Here is a 25660-nt window from a genome sequence, read left to right as displayed (position 1 = left end):
ATGTATCTATCCAATTTATTCTTAAAACTTGAGAGTGAGCCCGCATTTACCACGTCAGATGGTAGCTCGTTCCACACACTCACCACTTTCTGAGTGAAGAAGTTCCCCCTAATATTCCCCCTAAACCTTACCCCTTTCACCCTAAAGCCATGTCCTCTCCTGTTTATTTCTCCTAATCTAAGTGGAAAGAGCCTATGGAACTGACAGGTTGCTCTGACTGGGAGACTCTTCACCATGATGCACAGCTCCTACCTCTAAAGATTTATTTTGGACCAAAGTAAAGAATTCCTCGCAAGGCAACATTTTTTTTTAATCTACACTAGCAAATTTCCACCTAGTTCTTGATTTTTGCTGCAGAAATTATTTTTTATCTTCCCCTCGCATGTGCTTACCTCGATAGAATTCAGTTCACAACGTGTCTGCACGATTGTTATCTACTCCATTGAACTGGTGAACGTTTTTTCAAACTGAGACACTGGGCTTTATTTTGATGCAATTCCAGCAATGAAGGAGTCAGAAGTAGCTATAATGCAACAGACTAATTACAGCGTGAAAGGCCTTCCACATTATCCCATTGTGAAAATTCATGCTATTGTTCAACAATCTCTTTAAATATTCCGTAGTGCGTCAGGCTCATGCAGATTTTATAATGTCCTAATTAAGGTAAACTCCTGCTAAAAATTCCAAGTGTAGCCTGTACCTTTTTAGGATTTTGATTTTGTTTTTTTTTTGCTCAATTTCTGTTTCTCTCCAGCTGCTAAGAATGTATTCTTTTTATGAGTCTCCGCTTACTGCCTTGGACGTAGAACGTTATGCATGACTAATGTTCATCTTGTAAAACTGTCCACTTTCAACTGCGATTTGAGTATTTCCCTGACTCAGTTGCATCGTAGAAGTTGCGCCTGTGGTTCCTCGCAGCCCGACTGGCTGGCCACTCAAGGAGTCGTCAAAACTGCACTGAGTGCATCCCGTTCAGCAATGACTGTTTCTCACGTGGCTGATCCCAACACTGACCCTGATGTGAAGATGGTGTGAACGCACGACGAGCGCCACCGTTCCCAGGGCAAAGAGCAGTCGTGAGCAGCTCAGTTGCTGCCACAGTAGTCACCGAGACTGCCTCTTGCTGCATGTTGCTCACCAGCCCTTTGCTCATCCATGGATGCCTCCAGCTTTAGACCGGTGAGTGATTTACTATGGTCAGGTTGTGAAGAGATGATTGTGACCAGCTTTCATCTACTTTTCTACAAAAGTGGAAAATGCGTGGCAATATTGTTCAAAAACCTGTCTTAAATTGTTCGATGTATTCCTTGGGCGAGTAAGCACTTTGTTCCAAGTTATATTCCTGCTGTAGGTGGGCTGTTGCTATTTATTCAACCGGACAGCATTTCCACTTAAAAGGATTTGAACCTTCTGCCTGTTGAGCTGATTGTATTCGGATGACCGTGTTTCATTGAATGTTACAGTATAGAGGAGAGGCCATTTGGGCTATCCTCTGCTGGCTCTTTGGAAGAACTATCGAGTTAGTCCCAGTCCTCCTCTTTCCCTTCAGCCCTGTAAAAAATTTTCCCCTTCATTATTTATCTAATTCCCATTCGAAAGTTACAAGTGAACTGTTCCCACTAGTCTTTCTGGCAGTGCATTCCAGATCATCATACCCTGCTGCATGAAAACAATTTATTCGCGTCAGCCCTCTGGTTCTTTTATTTGTGCATTTAAGTCATCTGATGTGCATCTTAGATTAAATTGGTGTTTTTTTTTGTTGCAGTAGAGTCTCCATCTGCAAGTGCACTGTGCAGTCTGTGTAAAACTGGGCCGCAATGAGCAAGAGGGGCCCCATGTTTGATCTGTGTACTGTACCCAGACTGACTCCATGTCCCCGGGCTGGAGTCAGACTGAGCCAGCTGGTCTGGATCAGCAACCTTGTCTGAGCATTGCTGTTGGACAGTGTGCCCGTGCTAATTGGTGTCCACGGTGGAGGTGTCAGGGAGTGCCATGTACAGGCCACCCACAGGCATGTAGACTGTCAGTACTCAATGCCATGCCTAGGCTTCCCTCAAAATGCCATTTGAGTAGGGGCATTGGAGGGACACAGCTCCCTCGGGAACCATGCCCCAGCAAGAGCTAGCAGGCTGAGGAGAGAGAAAATTAGGAGGGCAAAGTGCAGAGACGTAACTAATACTGGTGCAGAAGAACTAATACGTCTGGATTCTTGCTCCTTTCTTCCCCAGTAAATGTAATGAAAATGGCCTCTTCAGTTTGCTGTGTGGGACCCCTTGTTATTTTACTACACGTTTACATATAAAATACCCGTCTGCTTTAGTGCATATAGTATCACAATGGTTTGGTGCTATTTCTGAATCTTGCCGTCATTCTATCACTGATCCGTTCTCCAAAATCGCTCATCCCTTCAATCCAATTTCTGGTCTCTTGTCCATTACACTGAATATATGTCCATGCCCGAGTTAATTTGTACTGGAATTGTGCTCGGCCACTTGGCTACCTCGACAGTGCATCATCAAAACAAGCCAGTCTTTCCATCAGTCTGTTTTCCTGCTCAAGCAGATTTCAGGTCAGCTCTCACTGCCCCATATCGACAGAGAATCTTCACCAGTGAGGGTGAATCGTGCTGTAACATGGGATTACAGAGACCATACAGCACACACACAGGCCATTTGGTCCAACCAATTCATGCTGGTATTTATGCTCCAGTCCAGCCTCCTCCCATCTTTCCTCCGCTAAATCTATCAGTAAAACCCTTTATTCCCTTCTCCCACATAGGTTTGTATAGTTTCCTCTTAAATGCATCTATACTATTTGCTTCAATCACTCCCTGTGGGAGCGAGGTCCACATCCTCACCACTCTTTAGATGACGGAGTTTCTTATGAATTCCCTTCTGAATTTCTAGGTGACTGTCTTATATTGATGGCCTCTAGTTATGCACTTCCCCTCAAAGTGAAACATTCTCTCTGCATCCACTCTCTCAAACCATTTCATAATTTTAAACATGTCTGTTAGGTCACCACTCAGCTGCCTTTTTTCAAGATCAAAGAGACCCAGCCTGTCAATCCTTGCCTGACATGAATACCTACACATTTCTGGTATCATCCTTGTAAATTTTCTCTGCACCCTCTCCGGCATCTCTGTATCATTTTTAAATCAATCGTGCTTTCAGGAGAATTGAATCATCATCTGATGAGAAAATAATTCCAGGGCTGTGGGGAAAATGATTTATTCTTTCATGGGATGTGGGTGTCGTTGGCAAGGCCACCATTTGTTGCCCATCCTTAATTGCTCTTGAAATGAGTGGCTTTGCTTGGCCACTTCAGAGGGCAGTTAAGAGCCAACCACATTGCTGTGGATCTGGAGTCATGTAGGACAGCAGATTTCCTCCCCTGAAGGACTAGGTGGGTTTTTTTTTTACAACAATCAATGTTAGTTTCATGGTCACTGTTACTGACACTAGCTTTATATTCCAGAATTTGTCGTAGTGTGATTTGAACCCACGTGCCCACGATATTAACCTGGGCCTCTGGATTACTAGTTCAGTGACATTATCACTACACCTCCGTCTCCCCCTGAAAATGCAGGGGAGTAGCACGAGGCAAATTGCTCTTGCAAAGAGCCACATGTAGATGACAGGCCTCCTTCTAAGCAGTAGACATTCTTTGATTCTACGAATCTATAATATGGGGACCACAACTGCACGCAGCATTTCAAATAGTCTAACCAAGATGCGATACAGGTTTAGCATGACTTCCCTACTTTTCAGTTCTGTCCCTCTCAAAATAAAACCTAATGCTTGACTTGCTTTCTTTTCATGGCCTTATATCTCAGTATTGAAGTAATCACAGTGCCACTGCAGTGCACAGCACTCAGCAAAGCAGGAAGCAAATTGCTGCCTCAAAGATTGACATTTTTAAATGGAGCATACCGGGCATTAACATCCCCAGAAACATAAAGTCTTTCGATGTCCATAAATGTCTGAGTCAGGGGAGTTTGAATAAGGGTGTTCAAAGTTAGGAGGGATTTTGATATAATAAAGCCAACCCCGGTTAACTAAGAGATACAGAGTTAGAATAATTGGCTAGTGGATAAATGAAGAAAATAAAATTAAACAGCGAGTTATGATCTGGAAGGCACTCCTTGAAAGGATGGTGAAAGATTCAGTAGGAACTTCAAAAAGGGAGCTGGATTTCTGTTTAAAAATGACAAACAAAATGCAGGGTCTATGGGGAAAAATTGAGGGAGAGGGACTAATTAGAATTGCTCTCCCACCTGTGCCGTGTGATTCTAGGATTGGAAATCCGCAATGAAAACTAAAAAGGCTATAAAAGCACTGCAGGTTCCCTAGTTTCTGAAAGCAAGAGAAAAGTTAACAATTTGGGTCCTTATGAAGCATCTGACCCAACACAAACCTGTCTTTTTCTCTTTCAAACACTGACTGAATGACATGGTGAAGGCATTCGCCATTTCTGTTACTTAAAGAAAACACATTGATTTGGCCACAATCGTAGTGAGTTATCTGCGGGAAGACTGGAGGATCAGCAAGTTTTGTCCTAGTCTGCAGAGAAAATTCAACACGGGCACAGAATTTTAGAATTTCCCTTTGAGTCAGATTGTCAAATTCACAAGTGTCATGCTACTTTGAGGCATGGTTGGTTTATCAACCTGCTGGATTATTTTTAGTCATTTACATTGATGAGTTCATATTATTCTGCCAAGTGATCCAGATAATTCATCTGATGGCAAACAGTGACATTAAAGCCTGATTATGAGGGATCCAGGAGTAGAAACTCATTGCATCTTCCTGTTTTACATAGTCTACATCCAATAGTCATTTGGTCACATGGAACTTGAGCATTGCTGAAAAAAAAGTCAGTTGAAGCTTTTTGTCTTTCACTCATCAGGACAGATGCAAGAATGCCAAATTTCAAAGGGATCAGCAATTTATACTGAAAGAGAAAAAAGGTGCTGACTGGTTGATAATTCAGCTCTGATTGGTCGAGATTTTGCCATGACGCATGGATCAGACAGCTATTATCCCCCATGTTTTTGTTTATTCAGTTGGACTTGCAGTGTAGCTCACTTACCCTTGCTAAAAGCTATATATATTCATACACAGGGACCTGTCCTCTGCAGGCAAAAGAAGTATGTCCAGACATTGCATCGTTTTTGAATAAACAAAACCGTGGCTACAATAGTTCCCTAGTGCATTCACCATAGCAATGTCCCAACCAATCAGAGCTAATTTGCCAATCGGGACCCTTTTTCTCATGCAGTATAAATTGTTCCCTTTGAAATTTGGCATTCTTGTGTCTGTCCTGATGAGTGCAAGATGAAAAGTTTCGACAGCAAGCCTCTTTTTTTCAGTGACTATTATATTATGGTAAATTGAGACTTTATTATATAAGTGAAAGATGCATTTCTGTAGCACGTTTCATGACCTCAGGATGTTCTGAAAATCTTTACAACCAATGAACCACATTTCAAGTGTAATCCATGTTGCAATGGAAGAAACAGGGCAGTCGATATGCACACAGCAAGGTTCCACAAACAGCAATGAAGTAATGGCCAGATAATCTGTTTTTATTGATGTTGGTTGAGGGATGAATGTTGACCTCTCTTCAGATTTGATGGTCCTTGTCAATGAAACCCAAACTTGTGCCTAAGATAGAACTTGATGTGGAGCCACACCTTTGCCAGGAAAAAAGTAGGGAAACTAAACGGGTAGATCCTGGCACATACTGTAACCTTGAAGACTGAGAGTGTGATCTTGAAAAGCCTCAGCAGTCAATGAGTTTCCATTAGAATGGACTGAATGGCTAGTGTGAATTTGTCTTCCTTCCATGACCATTCTGCATGACCATCTTGAATTGTTACATTTTGCTCCCTGTACTATACAACATATGTGAAACAATACCTCAGCAACCATTCCCTTTCCCAGGGTTCCTGTTAACTGATAATACAAGGACTGGAGGACACAGATTTAAGGTTTGGCAAGAGGTGCAAGGGGGAATGTGAAGAACTTTTTTACGCACTGAGTGGTAAGGACTGTAACTCGCTGCCTACAACGAGGGTGGGAGTGGAGAAAATTAATAATTTTAAAAGGAAATTGGATGGCCGTTTGGAAATAAACTTGCAGAGTTACAGGGATAGATTTAACTGATTGGATTGTTCTACAGAGAGTCAGCATGGACTCTGGGCTGAATGGCCCCCTTTTGTGCTGTAATGATTGCGACTTTACTGTTCAAGTCAGACTAAAAAAAAAATTAGATAGCCTTAACAAAGATGGGCCGAATGACCTCCTCCAATGCTGTACCATTCTACTAATATATTGCATTTATGCCATGTGTTGAGCAGAACATCTGTCACACTGAAATGAAGTGGGTCTGTTCATTCCCAGTATAACGAGATGTATGTCAGCTTATAATGGAAGTGTTTACTCTAAGAACCAGGTTAATAAGTACAACTGCACTGAACTGGAAGGGGATTTTACTTTAAACATGCAATCTTTTGCATGTAATGAAAACAGAAAATACTGGAAATACTCAGCAGGTCAGGCACCACCTGTGGAGAGAGAGAAACGGAGTTAACATTTCAGGTCGATGACGTTTCATCAGAATAGTTCCACTGTTTCCAACATTTTCTGTTTCAGTTCAGTTTCCAGCATTTGCAGGTAACATTCAAAAGAGAATTGGATGAATGCTTGAAGGGGGGGTAAAAAACAACAGGGCTTTTGAAGGGCGGGCAGGGGAATGGGGTAAATTGGATATCTTTTGCAAAAATCAGAATTAGGAGCAGGAGTAGGCCATTTGGCCCTTCGAGCCTGCTCTGCCATTCATTAAGATCATGGCTGACTCCCTTTTCTCAGCTAGGGCAAACATTTTCTCAGCATCTACCCTGTCAAGTCCGAACCACACCCCTGCCTGCACCACCCCCACCCCCCCGCCCACCACCCCCACCCCCACCCCCCGCTTCCTCCTCAGAAAATGATATGTTTCAATAAGATCACATTCTATTCTTCTGAGCAAGAGCTTTCCAAACTACAGGCAAGGGTAGCAAGACGAGATTTTAGGGACACAAGCTCGGAGGCAGCAATGGCTACCCTAGAGCTTAGACTGAATGTTAAGAGGTGTGAGGCCCTTTTTAAATCCTCGCTTTTTCTCTATTGGTTGGCGTGGCCGAACAGACAGATCTTTGAATCCTGATTTCTGCTGCCAGAAAAGGCTGTGAAAAGGTAGCTTTTTTTTTAAAAAAAAAGCCCTTTTGCTTAAACAATCCCCAGCACACTCAACCTCATTCTCCCACCCCCTGCTCAGCCATTGAAGGCAATCCCCAAATTCATGGGAAGTGTGGGACGTCAAAATGGAGTCACACCAGATGAAAATTTGGGAAGCACTGTTCTAAACCGCAGAGCATTTAGGCCCATTCTGCTCAATCTCTCCTTGTAGCAAACCACTCTCTACCTGGGAATCAGTCTCATTGTACCCCCTGTAAAAAAAAAAAATGAAATGCTTCCTCAGATAGGCCAAATGGCCTCCTTTGATGCTGTACCATTCTATAATTCTGCTATTGTACTTTAGTGTTCTTTTCCAGGTGCTGAACAGTGTTTTTGCTGCATTTGCACCTGGGAGCATTTGTTACTGAGGTCAGCTGCTGACACATGAAGCAGACAGAGCGTGTATGGTATAACAAGCTGTTAATGAGGTTTGACTGTAAAAAAAAAAAATCAACTTTTTCTGGGAAGTGCCATTCCTGCACTATTGGCCCTCTGCACTATACACCGCTTGTGGGATTTTGCGAATCGTTGGACATTTAAAACCGTTGGTATGTTTGAAGTGAGCACAAATTTTGCATCTTATTAATGGCAGCCCAATAGTTTTTAGAAGTTTACTTGATTGTTGCCAAAGAAAAGGACTTGCATTTTCTATGGTCTCCTTCATGAGGGCAACACCCCAAACCATTTCCACCGCACCTCAAAAAGTGTGCAATAACACATTATCTGTCTGTTGGATGAGAAGTTAGCCCAAAGCCCCATTTGCCTTCTCAGATGGGTGTAAAATATCCCACTGCGTATTTGAGAAAGAGCAGCAGAGTTCTTCCCAGTTGTTCAGACCAATACCTATTTCCCTCAATCAACGCAGATGAACTGGTTATTATCACTTTGTTCTTTGTAGGAGCTTGCTCTGCAGAAATTTGCTGCAGATCCATTACTACAGCAACTAAAATCTTCCAAAAAGTACTTCATTGCTGGAAAGTACTTTGGGGCTTCCTGACATTGCAAAGTACATGAAAGTTCCTTCTTTCTTTTAAATCAGCAAGCTGCCTGCCGAGTGACTTGCTGACTCCTACCTTGATTGAAGTGAATATGAAAAACCAAATTCGCACAACGGGTGCTCAGGTTTTTTTCAGCCTATGAAACTCTTCCCACTTGGGCTATTTAATGAGTTGACAGAGGATAAGATGACTGCTGTCGTCCTTCATCATCGCTGCCCTGAACATCTGTAGCATATGGGTTCACAGTGTTAATTTAGGTTCAGGTGTTATAAGCTGTCTGAGGTAGACAGTGCCAAAGATCCGCAACCCTTTTGAGTGTCAGAATTTCTTCTCATCTCAGTCCTAAATGATTGACCCCTTATTCTGAGACTTTGACCTAGTGTTTTTGATTTCCCAGCTAGAGGATACATTGGCCTGGATCTTCTGGTCGGCATGCGGGGTCAGGCCCCGCTCGTCACCGTGTAAAATGACGCGCGGTGATGTCGGGCGTGTGTCCCGATGTCACCGCACGTCATTCCAATAATCAGTTCGGTGGGTGCGCAGCCGATTCCGCCGCACACCCGCCGAACTGTCAAAAGCCTATTAAGGCCATTTAAAAGCTAATTGAAATAATTAACAGGGCTGCCCGCCCAACCTTAAGGGTGGGGGGGGGGTGCAGTCCAAGAGCCCAGGTGGCCTTCGCATTTTTCATGGAACCTCATCCACGGGCGGGATGAGGTTTCATGAAGGGTTTATAAATGTAATAAACTTTAGTGAAATTCATTGACGTGTCCCAGCTCATGTGACACTGTCCGAATATTAATTTTTAAAAATCTTTGTTTCAGTTCTTCACAATGAAATTAAACTTCCTAAGGCAGCTCCGTGCCTCAGGGATATTTCTGTGCTCTTCCGCAGGCTCCGACTCTCTCTTCTCCCCCTGCCCGCACAGATAGCACTGAGTGCTACCAGGTGCACGTCATGCTGGGCAGGCCTTAATTGGCCTGCCCACGTAAAATGGCGGCATGCAGCTGATTGCGGGCAGCGATCGGCTGAGCGCTCACCTGCGTCCACTCCCGTCCAGCGCACACGGCGGGGAGAAAATTCTCCCCATTTTTTCAGTATCTACCCTGTCAAGTTCCTTAAGCATTTTTACATGTTTCAATTAGGCCATCTCTCATTCTTCTAGACTCCAAGTAATATATACCAGGCTACTCAATCTCTTCTCATAGGATAACCTCTTCATCCCAGGAACTAGCCTAATGAACCCACTGCGCCAAGTGCCTCCTTCCTTAGGTAAGGAGGCCAAAACTGCACACACTACTGCCATAACATTGAGAAACCAAGGTAGATACGTTGTGTAAATAGCCAAGGTTCTTTCAGCACAGGTTTAATTGGCTAACAATGCCTCATTTTCTGTCGTGGTTTTTGCACATTTGGATATTTGAGAAATTGCACAATGTATTCAATCAATATTGATCAATTTTTTTTTTCAACTTGAATTGTGTAGAAGGTAAACCGGGATCCTTCAGATGAAGAATGCTTCTTTGATCTACTGAGCCGTTTCCAAAGTAATCGTATGGATGATCAGCGTTGTACATTCGAAGAACGTCAAAATGGCACGACAGGGAGTGCATCGACCCCTGTGTCTCCTCTGCAGGACAGAATATGTGAGTACCTGAATGAGAGTACGAGGCAAAGGAAGAATTGCACATGGCCTGGGAGCCTCCAACTTATTAGCTTGAGCGTTATGTTAAGTTTCCTCCCTTCCCTACCCATGTTACTTGTTTGACCATCTCCAGCAGCTCATTGCCCAGATCCTGCATTACAGGTGACTACTGTGAGGTCCTAACTAGATTCAGAGCTGTTTTCCAGTAGGAAAGAGTTGACTGAAACAAAGTTGGGAAAAGCACAGAAGAAAACCAAGCAAACTTGGTACTTAAATAAAAGTTGAATGAGATTGTTGAAGTCCCTGAGTGCCTGCACAAACTGCAGAGTGGAACAGTCAACAAGCAACTCTCTGAGCCAATTAGATTGGCACAGAAAATGTCCACTGGCCGCAACCTCTGCATGAAGCAAATCGTGTGCGCAACGCAGAATGAATGGAAGCTGCTGATAGACCTTCCATATCCAGCCCTATTTGTCATCACAACTTCCCCGTGCAGGGCCATTGGAGCAGGGCAGCACCTGACCAAACCTTGCTGAGCTTTGTGGCTGCCCCCCTGACCCTGCCATCTTTCACATTCACTGGCAAAAATAAAATTTCAACCATCGATCCATGCAGGTGAAGGATCTGTGAAATTAATTGGCGTGTGATTGCGAGCTGATTGACTTGGCACCATTACAACTAACCGATAAGAAAGAGGGTCTGCCAACTGTCAGAAAACGTGGGGACATCACACAAACCGACAGCGTTATTATGACCAGATCATCTGTTTTTAGTGATGTTGATTGATGGAGAAATATTTGCCAGGATGATGGGGACAATTCCCTTGCTCCTCTTTGCATAATGGGATGGGAATGACGTAATGGGATCTTTTACATCCACCCGAAAGAACAGATGGGGCCTTAGTTTAACATCTCATCCGGGAGACAGTACTGAAAGATGTCCTGGCCAACTTTCACACTCCAAGGAACAGTGTCAAAACGGATTAAGCAGAAACCTGCTGTATGTTTTACCAGCCGTTACAGAGTACTTGTGTCTCAACACCGATAACACGCTTCTTTTTTCCCCCCCACTGCTTTGTAGCTCAGGCTTCACTCATTGCATCACCGCAGACGGAAGAGTTTTTCGACTTGATAGCAAGCTCTCAGAGCCGGAGGTTAGATGACCAGCGAGCCAATGTGGGCAACTTGCCTGGACTGAGGATCACACACAACAACAGCCAGGTGGTGATGGGGCATCTGCGGCCTGATGGAGATCCTCAGGAGCCTGGAGATGAGTTTTTCAACATGTTAATGAAATGTCAGGTAAGAGCTGGGAGGAATATGTCTCTCTGTGAGGAAAACACCCACTCTTTACAAGCAGTGTGTCACATGCATAAATGTATTAAAATTGAAGTCCAGGGCTTAAAGGGACGTGGCAACATGAATACAAAATTGGCTGAGTATAGTGGTGAACGATTGCTCGGATGGAAAGGAAGTATGTAGCGTTCTGCAGGGATCAGTGTTTGGGCCACTGCTTTTTTGATACATATTAATGGCCTGAACCAGTTGATTTGTGGGGCTGAATGGCCTAGCCTGCTCTTGTTACCCTGCTCTTCTCCCCCTCAATCTCTTCCTCTATCCCTTCCCTGACCCTTGCTTTACCCCTGTTGATCCTGATCCCACCCCCCACCTTCAATCTTGACCTGGCACCCCAACTGATGCCACCCTGCTCTGTCCAGTTCTGAACCTGTTATAAGTGGCCCCCTGATTCTCAAGTGCACTAGTATCTGGTGATTCAAGTGATTCCTTCTCTCGCGCAGTCATCCAGGATCGACGATCAGAGATGTGCCCCTCCCAGCCCAGGACCGAGAGGACCCACTGTCCCCGATGAGGACTTCTTTAGCCTGATCCAGCGGGTGCAGGCCAAGCGCATGGATGAGCAGCGAGTTGATCTTCCGTCGAACCGTGAAGGGCTGGAACAGACCAGGCCAGGCTCCAGCTGAGCAGTGCTTCGCCAACAGACTTGTAAACCAGCTGGACTAACGGTGCGGATCAGTGCCCCTTAAAACAACGTGAGCGGCAGCCCAGTCCAAAACCTGTCCAGATTGCCCCTTGAGAGACCAGCGCACGAATCTAGATGCCCACGCAGCTTCAAGAGAGCTGCCAAGGAGGTGATTTTGTTTTTCTCTAAACTAAAACCCCCTCACACTCGACACACCGATAGCAACATTTGTGTTTCTTTTCACATGGTACGAGAATCGTCTCTCTATGGGAGATGGAAGTATACAAGCACAGTCTGGTCATTGTTCAAAGTCATCGCATTAAATGAATGTAAAACTGCTGGTACTATAGAAAATATGCGTCTATAGTCACACACACTGATACCCCATTTACATATACACAGATCAAACATATATGTATAGACAAACGTGTTACAGGTAAGATCACACATAAACACTAGAAACAATTAGAAATTAATTTCCTTTGACTATTCACAGTGCAATCTTGAGTGAACATGTCTACTGTCATTGGAAGGGTCTGGTTGCCATTAGTTTCTCTGTTTAAGAGATTTAATATTTAAATTTATGAATAAAGTTAAGATCAAACATTGTAGAGATATTTTGGGGACAAGTGCAGCCCTTTACAACTCCTGGATTGTGTGTGATATCTAACGCCAGTGGTGCTGGGGTACTATCTCCTACTCTTAGCAAAAGGCCAAAATACAGATTATGTACATAGGGTTATGCAGGTTGACATATGCAGCCATATTTCATCTAGATCAATCCCAAAAGACATGGACAGCTGGAATAATTTGGATGTCTGGCCAGTTCCATTCAGAAACAGGAGGTTGCCTGTTCATTGATGGTACTGCAGAGCCCTGGGATTACAACAGTGGGTTTTTTAAATTAAAAGGAGCATTATGTTAACTGAAGGTTTCTACATGTGATGAAGTAGGAAATAAATAACAACAAAATACTAATGGAAATGAACATCAGTAGCCTTGAAATTATGCAGTGGGATGCTGGTGTGCAACTGCTTAATGATTTCATATGGAATTCCTTCCTCTGTTGTTGTAATGGAGGTATTTTAAAAATAAAGAGGCTATGGCAAAGTTGAAATAGTGGACTAAGGAGCTTAATGTGGACATATTGACAGTCCAAACAGAGGCTGCAGTTCACAGCCAATGTGTACACCTTAAATGTTAAACATAGCCAAACAAACTTGAAATGTAACATTTGGCATTTATTGCTTAATGTATATTTCTTTTACATTTATACACAAAGCTGTTTTTTGTTTGAGAATGTGAATGTAATTAAGATCAAGGGAAGTACTCTAATGATATCCTCCAGTTCTTGCTTGCTATTTAAGCAAGGTGACTCCCTGCAATTTTCCAAAAACATGCCCCTTATTTTGAGAGAGAGAGAAAATTGAAGTGATGAATCTGTGGCCTGTACAGTTATACATGCTATTATTTTTCAGGCAGTTTTCCAACTCCTTTCTCCAAAACTTAATGTCTTTCTTTATTCTAAAGACAATGTCTTCCTGTTTTATGACTTTCATAAGACACCACCATTTCCCTATGTTTTTTATTCATCCACGGGGCCAGCATTTTTTGTCCACGCCTGGTTGCCCTTGAGAAGGTGGTGGTGAGCTGCCGCCTTGTGCTTGTGGTGCAGGTACACCCACAGTGCTGTTAGGGAGTTCCAGGACTTTGAACCAGCAACAGTGAAGGAACGGCGATATATTTCCAAGTCAGGATGGTGGGGATCTTCCAGACGGTGGTGTTCCTATGTATCTGCTGCTCTTATCCTTCTAGATGGTAGTGGTCATGGGTTTGGAAGGAGCTGTCGCAGGAACCTTGGTGAATCCCTGCATCTTGTAGATGGTACACATTGCTGCTTCTGTGCATTGATGGATGTGGTGCCAATCAAGCGGGCTGCTTTGTCCTGGACAGTTTCAAGCTTCTTGATTGTTGTGGGAACTGCACTCATCCAGCAATTAAAATGCATAGACCCCTCAATTTAACGTATAATTCTTTACAGTTTGTGAAGTATTCAAGTTTCCAAGTAATGCTTATAATATAGGTGCTTTGTGTATTTTTTTATATAAAATCAACTTAACAAAATGACCAAGCTGGGTCCTCTGAATCCATGTCTGCCCCCCTCGGACAGATATAAAATATCCCATGGCGCTATTCAAAGAATAACAAGGGAATTCTGACCCACATTTATCCCTCAACCAACGGATAGATAACAGATTAGAACAGGAATCCATTTAGCCCTTTGTGCCTGTTCTGCCACTCAGTGAGATCATGGTTGATCAGCAACTTTATTCCATATACCCAACTTTGCTGCATATCCCTTAATAGCTTTGGTCAACAAAAATTTATTGATCTCGGTTTTAAATTAATAATTGATCGCACGCCTGATTATGAAAGGCTCTGTGAAAATTGAAGTTCTTTCCCTTAAGTCTTCCCACTGCTTCAGTTATTTCTGCAGAGTGTGTGTATGTGAGTTTGGAGGAAGATTCAACTTGTGTCTGCACTAGACATTGACTTTAAAACATGAAGAAAAAGCGTGAGACACGTAAATGACGACTTTTGGTACAAAATTTCCTTCGCAGCTTTTTGTAATGTGTGTGTGTGTTTGTGTTATTCTATGCATATAACCACAAACAACAGGGACGCCCAGTATGCTGTTGTGCTGGAGAGTGGGTCAAAGATGTACAAAATACATGTTAATTCTTTCTCTAGCTTAAAGAATAAACCCAGAAATGTGTTTTTAATTTTTATTTGGGTGTAAATTTTAAAAATGCTCTTGTAGCGCTTGAGATCTAACTGCTGTTCTGTGTTCTATCTTATGCTGTGTCCCTTTTACACTCTTTAAAACATTGAAACTCCTTCCGATACAATATTTTCCAAACACTGCCAGTACATAATGCTTTCTTTGGATTTGAAAGAGGTTTAAAAATCTGTACTGTTCTGTAAATAAAACAGCCTCATTTTACGTAAAAGATGTAAATCAAATGAAATGGCAATGTTTTAAATTTTACACAAGCTTGTAATAAAAATACAAACTGTGCACTGATTCTTTCCTTGGGTCTCGATCATGGATATCTGTATCCAGTAAATATTTTCCACTATTGCTAATCAGTGATCTCCATGTTTATTTTCTCCTCCTCCTCATAATTCCTTTGCACCACACCTAGAGGGTGTATTTTTTTTTATTCGTTCATGGGATATGGACCTCACTGGCTAGGTCCTTTATTACCATTCCCTAATTGCCCTTGTCAACCACATGCTGTGGGGTCTGGAGTCGCATGTAAGCCAGACCAGGTAAGGAGAGCAGATTTCCTTCCCTAAAGGGCATTAGTGAGCCAGATGGGTTTTTACAACAATCAACAATGGTTTCATGGTCACCATCTGCTGCGATGGGATTTGAACCCAGGACCCCAGAAAATTAACCCTGGGTCTCTGGATCATTAATCTAGTGACAATACCACTATGCCATCACCTCCCCCTATTTTTACCAATGCATAGGAAATGGTAACAAGAATAGGCCAGTTGGGTCCCTCAAGCCTGCTCTGCCATTCATTAGATCATAACTGATGATCTAAATGCTGTTCTCCTGCACTATCCCCATTATCTCTTGATGTCTTTGCTATTTAGAAATCTACTGATCTTTGTCTTGAACATACTCAATGACTGAGTTTCTGCAGCTCACTGCGGTAGAGGATTCCAAAGAATTACCTTTATATAGAGCCTTTAGCTTAATATTCAATGCACTACTAAAGGAATGCAGCACCACTGTCAGGTGCCATCTTTTGGATTAGATGTTAAACCAAAGCCCCATCTAACCTTTCAGGCGTGTGTAAAAATTCCCACAGCATTATTCCAAGAGTAAGAGAGTCCTCACTGTTGGGCTGGCCAACATTTCTCTCTCAATCAACATCACTAAAAAAAACCAGATTATCTGGCCATTTGTCAGATTGCTGTTTGGAATCATGCACATTTCGTACATTACAACAGAAACTCGGTAAACACATGGTGTGATTCACAGTATCATTTATACATATGGTGATGCCGTTAACTCCTCCTTCCCCCCCCCCCCTCCCAAAATAAGGACAGTTTTCTGCCTGAAAGCGTGGTGGAGGCAGGTTCAGTAACTTTCAAAAGGAAATTAGCTATTTATGTAAAGGAAGAATTGGCTGGAATAGAAGTGGAAGGGCAACAGGATGGAGTGGGACTAATTGGATAGCTCAAAGAGCCGGCGTAGGTCCGAGGGCACCAAATGGCCACTTCCTGTGCTGTATGAGATTCTAGTGTCTTTCAGCTCTGGCCAATATGTGACTCTGGTCCCACACCCATGGTTGACTCAAAGCTCTGAGGAGTGCTCTCGTAAGCCACTCAAAATACAACCTGCAAGACTGTAGCTTTGTCAGCACTGCCCTGAGAACCTGTGGAAAAAAGATTGTCTCTGGCCCAATGTCACACATTTGAATGATGGAAATGGGCCATTTCTAATTTCTACTGTCCACTGAAACGAGTCGTGTGTGGACGCCCTTGGGATACAAACACATGCTACAAAAGCAATATTTTATATATGAGGATATTTAATCTCCCAAATATGTACAGAATGCAAAGCAATTTCTGCAACACTGACACAATGATTGTATCAACTTTATCTTGGATGTCACAAGAAAACACAATCACAGATCATTGCATTATTTTTTGCTCTGATAACTTTGCACTCCTGTAAACGCTGTTTAAAAAAACGTATAACAACCACATCAAAAAGAAACCCCCCGGTATATAAAAAAAGAGTATTTATCGAATTCTATTCTTCATTCAAAATTAGGTTCCAGAGCACCCTGCTGTTGGAGAATAAATCCATGAATCGGTGGTTTTGGGTGGGGCGGTGGGCAGAGGGAGGCAGCAGAGTCAGTCCCGTGTAATGGGGAGTGATTCTAATGTCAGATTCGGCTGACTGCAAAAGTTGCGTCTTTCTGGATGGTTTCTCTCCTTGCGAGAGTGTAGGGTGGGGGCAGCCCTGGACCAGGTATCATCTCTTGCTGAGTTCCCAATGCAGGGAGGCTAAGTGCGATCAGGCGGAGTGTTTGTGGGGTAGGTGGGGGTGGAAGCAGTAGGACTGGAACCTCCCCCTTACACCAGTTCTCAGGTGGCAAACAGCAGTATTGGCAGTGCCTACCTGCCCTCAGCTGGGGGGCAGTGGGGTTGAGGAGGAATGGGGATGAAGAATGAAGGGGAAAGAACACTTTTTAAAAAATGCCCCCTATTGACATCATAAAACAAATTTATGAAACCGAGCAAAATACTTCACACTGTACATTGTTTCACAGAGCAGCGTGAGCCCACTGGAACAGCTGGTGGCATTCAGCGAAGACAGAATAAAGTGCCCAATTTCAACACTATGATATCATTTGCGAAGCGATCACTGTTCAACCATGAGATTATTGAACAAATCCAGCCCTCCCCACTGAATCACAAAAAAAGTATAGATTTTTTTCTTTAAAAATGTGTCTTGCGTTAAAAAGAAATCTAGCGATCATCTTCCAAACGTGACCACGGAGCATTAGAACACTCTGGTTGTGGCTGTTACATAGATCAGATGTGCCTTAGGCTCTGCTGGGATGAGTCCAAACAGTCCTGCCGGGTTACTGCTTCTCTTTCAAGTGTTAGATTGTGCAGCATCGAAGAATTCCAGAGCCAGGGCAACCTAGAGGAGACAAGTCATACACACACACATGGAATTACAGTCAAACAAGCAGCTATTTGGGCTCCTGTTTATAGCCAGCAACTGCCTTCCTTCTATACAGAGTTCACTGTCAGATTGTGACGAGAACTGAGGATTGCCAGCAACAACTTATATTTAGATAGCACCTTTAATTTAATATAGCACCCCAAGGTGCTTCACCAGAGCATTATAAAGCAAAGTGTGACACTGAAGCACATAAGGAGATATTAGGTCAGGTGATCAAAAGCTTGGTCGATGAGGCAGGTTTTAAGGAGTGTCTTGGAGGAGAGAGAAGCAGAAAAAAGCGTAGGGAGGGAATTACAGAGCTTGGGGCTTAGGCAACTGAACACTGGCTACCAATGCTGGAGCGATTTAAAATGGGGACGCACAAGAGGCCGGAATTAGAGGAGTGCAGATATCTTGGAGATTGTGGGGCTAGAGGTGATTTCAGAGCAAGGGAGGGGAAGGGCCACGGAGGGATTTGAAAACAAGGATGAAAATTTTAAAATTGAGATGTTGCTTGATTGGGAGCCAGTGTAGGTCAGTGAGCATTAGAGTGACAGGAGAACAGGACTTGCTGCAAGTTCAAACACAGGCAGCTGAGTTTTGGATGACTTCAAGTTTATGCAGGGTGGGGGGGGGATGTAAAATGTGGGAGACCAGCCAGGAGTGCATTGGAATATTCAAGTTTAGAGATAAAGGCATGAACGAGGATTTCAGCAGCACATGAGTTGAGACGGAGATGGAAATAATAGCAATGGCATGAATATGAGGTTGCCAGCTCATCACGGTACCAAACGTGACACCAAGGTTGCTGACAAACTGGCTTAATCTCAGACTTTGGCCAGGGAGAGGGATTGAGTCAGTAGCTAGGGAAAGACATCTTGAGCAGAGAAATTGTGGGTTAAAACAGGCATCAACTGATACTTTCCACTTCCAAATCCAGTGTTAAACTGTTGCAAAGTTTAAATCTTAAAACCGTTTCCTCCTCCCTTTTCTTCAGAGCTCAGAATTTCGAGGAGGATGTAAAAACTGAAAGACCTGGGGTCTACATACAGAAATCTTCACAAGGTGGCAGGACAAGCTAAGAAGGCTGTTTGGAGAAACACCCGGGATCTGGAGCTTTATAAATATAAGTAGCGCACAAGAGCAAGGATCTTTTTATAAAAACACTGATTAGGTCTCAATCCGGAGTCCATTTCTGGGCACCACACTTTAGGAAGGATATCAAAGCATTGGAGAGGGTGCAGAAGAGATTTGCTCAAATGACACCAGTGATGAGGCATTGCAGTTTATGTGGAGAGACAGGGGAAGTTGGGATTGTTCTCCTTAGAACCGAGAAGATTAAAGGAATATTTGATAGGTGCATTCAAAATTATAAAAGATTTTCAATAGAGTAAATGAGGAGAAATTGTTTCCACTGGCAGGAGGGTCAGTAACCAGAGAACACAGAGTTAAGATAGTTGGCAAAAGAACTAGAGGGGAGATGAGCAGAATTTTTTTTATATGCACCATAGAAAAGTTACAGCACAGAAGGAGGCCACTTGGCCCATCTTGTCCATGCCAGCCCAAGGACACCCAGCTGCCCTTTCTAATCCCACCTTCCTGCACCCAGTCCATAGCCCTGCAGCTTACAGCACTTAAGGTGCAGATCCAGGTACTTTTTAAAAGAGTTTAGAGTTTCTGCCTCTACCACCAACTTGGGCAGCGAATTCCAGACACCCACTACCCTCTGCATAAAAAAGTTCTTCCTCATGTCCCCCCCTATACCTTCTGCCACTTACCTTGAATCTATGACCCCTGGTTCTAGAATTCTCCATCAAAGGGAAACAATTTTATCCTGTCCACTCTATCTATTCCCCTCATAATTTTGTACACCTCAATCAAGTCACCTCTCAGCCCTCTTTGTTCTAAGGAAAATAACCCCAAACTTTACAATCTCTCCTCGTAGCTACACTTTTCTAACCCTGGTAACATTCGTGTAAACCTCCTCTGCACTCTCTCCAGAGCTATTAGGTCCTTCCTGTAATGTGGTGACCAGAACTGCACACAATACTCCAGTTGTGGCCTCACCAGTGTTTTATACAATTCCAATGTTATATCCTTACTTTTATATTCTATACCTCTGCCAATGAAGGAGAGCATTCCATAAGCCTTCTTTACAACCTTGTCTACTTGAACTGCTGTCTTCAGGGGTCTGTGTACTTGTACGCCAAGATCTCTCACTTCATCTACCCCTCTTAGTATATTCCCATTTACTGTGTAATCCCTGTAACTGTTTGACCTCCCTAAACATATGACCTCACACTTCTCTATGTTAAAATCCATCTGCCACTTTAGCGCCCAGAACCAGTTGTTATGATCTAGAATGCATGGCCTGAAAGGATGCTGGAAGCAGATTCAATAGTAACTTTCAAATAGAAATTGAATACAAGCTTGAAGGGAGAAAACCTGCAAGGCTATGGGGAAAGTGCAGGGTAGTGGGCCTGAGTAGCAATTTCAAAAAGCTGACACATGCACAATGGGCTGAATAACCTCCCTCTGTGTCGTACCATGAGTTAATATTAAACCTTCATACACAAGGTGCTGAAATCTAAAGTCTTTTGTAGTAACTGTACCTTGGCCACACTTGCAATGCTGTGAGTTTGTGAATACTTTAGCTCCAGCTCACACTGTCTCTTTGTACCAAGGTATTCAATGGGCCATTGTGTACAAAGCTAAAGCACAGACTAAACCACCTGCCGATATAAAGGGACAAGTTACTGAAGCAGTGACCATTCCCCTACCCCTCCACCCCCTGTCCAGTCACTGCCCCGCATGCCCCTCAGCAATTTTTCTCCCTCCTCTGACTCTACGGGGATTTGATTCCAAAAGGCACCAGCTGCTTTCAGTACCTCGTCCATCTTCACTTATGAGTGGGATATTCAACTGTATGAGGAAACCACATTTGAGCCCTCTGCTGTCTTTCCCTGAGATTTTGCACTTGCACACGCACGCGCGCGCGCACACACACACGTGTCACCTGCTTTGCGTCCATGCCTCAATTCCACATTGAAGAGCGCATTTAGCATGAGGGAGATCAACCAGCCATCTGCTGATGAAGTCTTGTGTAGAGCAGGGGAGAAATGTCTTCAAAAAGTGCACCTCCCTTTTAGAGACTCATGGACCCTGCACTCTGACCTCAAAACATGCTACAACTTTCATCTGCATTTTGGGTGCAAGTGCAACGTCCTCTTTTACAATAATCAACCTGTTCTTTCCCCTCAGTTGACAGAGGAACGTTAAATCCCAGCTGTTAGTGGTGTTGGCCTGACTCTCAAAGAAATCTGACCATTGAATCTTCAATTTTAAAATGAACCAGATTAAAAAAAGGAGTGAAGGAGAGGGCCACAGTCTTGAAGTAATATCGATGCTGTACCATGCAGCAGCACCTAGCGTGCAGGGAACTTCATCTTTTCTGCTTTGGCTTCAGTTCTAACAAATAAATATTTGAGAATACCATTATCAAGTTGACATGGTGGCCATTTACCTTGTAGAATTTTGGTACAGATGAGATTTTGAACCTATTGGTAAATATGAATGATCCCATGACAATGCCTCGGAGTTGTCCCAGGAACATTCTTCCCTCAACCAACATCAGCAAAATAAAAGAACTAGCTGGCAATTCTTCTCACTCCCCATTTGTGACGTGTTATGCAGAGTTGATTGAGTTGCTACAATGGCACACTAGACTAGGGATGCTACTCCTGATTGCTATCTTGTTCAATCCTGTGAGATTAATTATCTGTTTTTGCAAGTGACATTGAGGGATTGATATTGGGAGAACTCCCCCGTATTACCTTCTTCGAAGTAGTGGCCGTAGGGTCTTCTACGTCCAACTGAAAGGACAAGAGCGGCTTCAATTTAATTTTGCATCAGCAACATGGTACCTCCCACAAGCTGCTGACACAGAGCTGGGAGTGCTACCCACTGTGCCAAGGCTGGAGAGCATTAAGGACTTTACAGTAACTGGGCAGTAAGTACAGCAAGAGACATGCTAGGCTTATGTCTTACAGCTACAATATAAATACAATTAGTTGTTGCTTGACATAATAAAATGACCCAAGGTGCTTCACGGGAGCATAATCAGACAAAAATTGATACAGCCAAAGGGGAAGATATTAGGACAGGTGACTGAAAGCTTAGTCAAAGTAGTAAGTTTTAAGGAGAGTCCTAAAGGAGGAGAAAGAGGTGGAAAGATTTAGGGAGAGAATTCCAGAGATTAGAACCTATGTAGCTGAGAGATAAGAGTTCCAAATTCAACTCATAGTAAGTGACAAACACTTTCAAGTACAACAATTGCAAAGGTTTTATGGCTTTAAGTAACTACTTCAAGTTCCCCCGCTTAATGAACATCTTACCTGTTGTTCCTTCACTCAGTTTGCAGCTCTTATTGCCTGCGGGGAGGTCAATCTCGCACATACGGCACCTGGCTAAGAGCCCTTAACATTAAAAAGCATTTAAAATAATGAAACCGGAACTGTTTGTTTCCTCTTTCTCCAATACCAAATATCAGATCAACTCTCTGAAAGTGAGAGCTCCTGGAAGGTGATTAACATCCATCACCTCAGGGAGAAAGAATCAGAATAAAGACTGTCTGGAGGTTGGAGCCCTCTACATGTGTGTAGCTTCTGATGGGCACCGTTGCTTATAGCTAGTCATTTATGTGACCAGAATCATTATCTCATTGTTTGCTAAGTGGCAACAGCTGGCCAAAACTCAGGAAAAGAAGAATACTTTCTTCAAGATTTGGGGTGTTACAGATGCCAGTGCTGTCTTTTTTAGCATGAAGTGATGGTACAGAGGGTCCTTTCTGTTAATTCATGCACACTCATACTGACAATCCTCTCCTCCTTTCCCATGATCCACATACTCCTCCTCAGCCACCTTGTCCCCACTCCCGTGCCCCATCCTACCCCTCCCCGCTCTTTCCTTTTGCCCTACGCTATCCTGAACTGCCCCCACCCCCTGTCTCATTCTCATCCCCACCCTGCTCCAACCATCTCTCCCCTCCTCCGTTCCCCAGTTATGTGTAAGAAGCAACTTCAGCTGTGATGTTATTGATATAGTACATTTACACCCACTCACATGGAGGAACACACACACTCATACAAGCATGCACACACAATGACTTAACTTCGTCTCTCTTAAAGCCCGATTTTGTTAGATTCATCATCTTAATTGTACATTTTATAGTTTCAAGTATTCTAGAAGTGACTGGTAGTATCACCAGGTTACTTCATACAACACTGTACTAACCCGTGGTGATACAACCTGTCTGTGCACTGGCGCTGTTGGTACGTGTCTGACAATCCCCAGTTACTGTGGTCACCTGTGGAGCTTGCTGAAAGTTTGAAGGAGCTGGCTGTTTCCAGGGCTGCTCTTCTCTGCTGCGGCACTGAGTCAAAGAGTCCACCTGAACAGGAAGATGCTGGAGATGTGCCATGGCCTCTTGCTGTGCCTCCAACTGGTTACAGCTAGTTACCAAGCCTTCAAGGGTCCCAGACTCTACCTGCTGCAGAGAACCAATCTGCTGGGGCTGCTTCCTCTGCTGTAGTTGACAGCTTTGCCTCTGAACAGCCTGGATTAAAAGATCCAATAATGTTCTTTAAAGGATGCAATTAAAGGAACAATCTGCTAAAACCATACTGCAGTCTCAATACTCAGATATATTCACCACCACCACCGTATTCAGTATTCTGAGACATGACGTGAGTGTAGTATAGCTTGGGAGGAACCGGTTTGACTGGGTCTACGGTTCCCAAAGCTCTCCCCCAATGGGCTGTTTTCCTCACCTCATGTCTGGGTCTGTTGTATGTTCATTGATAGAGATTGATCACTGTGATTAGTGCCTATTAGTCAATAACTCCATTATCACTGGATCATGTGTCAACTGAGATGTTAGAAAACAAACTAGATCCATGGTCTTTTTTAACTTAGCAATTTCTAAGCTCCTATTTAATAATCTATCATTTCAAAGAAGAGCAGGCGAGTTCTCCCCAGTGTCCGAGCCAATATTTATCACTCAATTGTCATCACGAGAAACAGATTATCTAGTCATTATCACATCACTGTGGGAGTTTGCTGCATGCAAATTGGCTGCCACATTTCCCACAGTGACTACACTTCATTGTCCTTTAAATACTTTGGGGCATCCTGATGTCCTGAAAAGGTGCTATATAAACGCAAGTCTTTCCATGAGACTCTCCACTATAAATGGTTGGGCTATTTCTCTACTTTTTATCCCCCGCCCTGAGAGGATCTGGAACGTTAGACACAGTGAAATCATGATGAGTCAAACTCGGATGACATGAAATTCTGGTTTAGCCGAAGGTTGTCAACCATTCCCAACCAGTAGAATAGCAAATTCCATAGAACGTTGCCTGGGATAAGCTGAAATTTCAGCACTAGTGACTCCAGGTTAGCCAAACTTATCTTAAGATTGGTTGACGTGGTCATTTGACAATCACAGCGGAGTTAGACCACAGGAGAGCACGAAATCTTGGAGCGCTGGGAAAGTCATCATTTGACATTGAGATCTCGCTGTGGAAGAGCGTGCAAGTATGTGAGTATGGCTAAATTGGGAAAGTTAGAAGTATTGTCAATTGGAGAGAAGGTGAAGTTGATACAGCAAATGGAAAACCGTGGCGTGAAGTGGAAAGCGGACATTGCAAAAGGAATGGGAGATCCCACCACTCAGTTTGTCCACCATCATGAAGCACAAGGCGACCATCCTGGGTCAGTTGATGTAGAGATGCTCCAGGATTTCACACCGCAGCACAATAACACCAAAAACACGTTCGAGTGCATTGACTGTATCGCGCACGTCTGAAGACAGTGCTAATGCTAAGCAGAAATGGATTACAGAGTTTTTCTGGAGCTAACTCCCGACATTTTACAATGCAAAGCGCCGACCTTTACAAGGTCAGGCCATGATCAGGTGTGAACAAACTAAATAAAGACTTGTTCACCCATTTACTTTTTTACTGTGTTTTCATTTGGCCTTTGAATCTGTTGTTTTTGACACAGACTGCTTCCGTAGGCATATCAGGTTGCACAGAGAAGCATTCATGTGGGAGTGGGGCCTCCTCGAATATCACAAAGTTCCGCTTAACTCGAACTTGTGGGCGGATTCCCTGGGATTCAACTCATCGGCATTTTGCTGTATTTGGTTACAAAGCAGCCTCACAATCTACCACAAGCTGCTGACTGTGAAGCAGTCAGTGGGCAATATACCTCTGAATGGACAGGTATAAGTTGGCTGGCTAGTGTAGATATTCCAGTGCTTCAACTGTTGCTGAGCAGTGCCTCCAGCCCATGCTGATGAAAATGAGATTCATACGGGTCGGTGTATTAAAAAGCAACCGAAAAGAGCGATCAATTGAAGATCTCCCCTGTCACTGATCACGGTATGCTGGGTAACAACAATAGGACCCAGGCCCAACAGAGAAGCGTAAATCATGCATAAATTTGACAACAACCCAAATAAGGAGATATTCAGAGAAGTGATCAAAAACTTGATCAAAGAGATTAGATTTTAAGCAGCATTTTATAGGAAGAGAGGCTTTTAAGAAGGAATTCTGCAGCTTAGGGCCTAGGCTGCTGAAGGCACGGCTGCTGATTGCGGAGCGAGTGAAGAGGGTGATGCACAAGAGGCTGGATTTCTCAGGGTGTTGTAGGACCAGAGGAGGTTAGAGATAGGGAGAGGTGAGGCCATGGAGGGATTGTAACATGAGGATGAGAATTTTTAGCTTAGGTCAGCGAGCACAGAGGCGGTTGGAGAAGAGTATTTAGAGCAAGTTAGGCTACAGACAGCAGAGGTTTGAATCAGCTCACTCTTACGAATGGGAAGCTGCGGAGGAGAAAACTGGATTTAAACTGTACTGTGACCTTACTGCTTTAATATCAACACAACAGCAAATTGACAACAAATACTCCTTCGTAGCATATTACCAGCTTAGCCCTA

The 25660-nt window shown here is 43.5% G+C and overlaps 2 protein-coding genes across 5 annotated transcripts in view; one reads left to right on the top strand and one right to left on the bottom strand.

Moving 5' to 3' along the window:
• The window catches only part of gpsm1b (G protein signaling modulator 1b), a 248555-nt gene extending 234944 nt beyond the window's left edge, over nt 1-13611 (top strand). For both annotated transcript variants that reach the window (XM_041194228.1, XM_041194230.1), the window contains 3 exons: nt 9765-9924; nt 11004-11224; nt 11722-13611. In XM_041194228.1, the coding sequence (XP_041050162.1) occupies nt 9765-9924; nt 11004-11224; nt 11722-11904 (564 nt within the window). In that variant the 3' untranslated portion in view covers nt 11905-13611. The remainder of the gene's footprint in view (nt 1-9764; nt 9925-11003; nt 11225-11721) is intronic.
• A 3585-nt stretch (nt 13612-17196) lies between these two features.
• The window catches only part of LOC121280770, a 44230-nt gene continuing 35766 nt past the window's right edge, over nt 17197-25660 (bottom strand). For 2 of the 3 annotated variants that reach the window (XM_041192946.1, XM_041192949.1), the window contains 2 exons: nt 22954-23275; nt 17197-17637 (listed from right to left, as the gene is read on the bottom strand). In XM_041192946.1, coding sequence (XP_041048880.1) covers nt 17597-17637; nt 22954-23275 — 363 coding nt within the window. In that variant the 3' untranslated portion in view covers nt 17197-17596. The remainder of the gene's footprint in view (nt 17638-22953; nt 23276-25660) is intronic. The other variant, XM_041192947.1, reaches the window with a different exon arrangement.

The sequence above is a fragment of the Carcharodon carcharias genome, chromosome 8, assembly GCF_017639515.1.
Source record: "Carcharodon carcharias isolate sCarCar2 chromosome 8, sCarCar2.pri, whole genome shotgun sequence".
Classification (NCBI taxonomy): domain Eukaryota; kingdom Metazoa; phylum Chordata; class Chondrichthyes; order Lamniformes; family Lamnidae; genus Carcharodon; species Carcharodon carcharias.
This window is presented reverse-complemented; position numbering and strand designations above follow the sequence as displayed.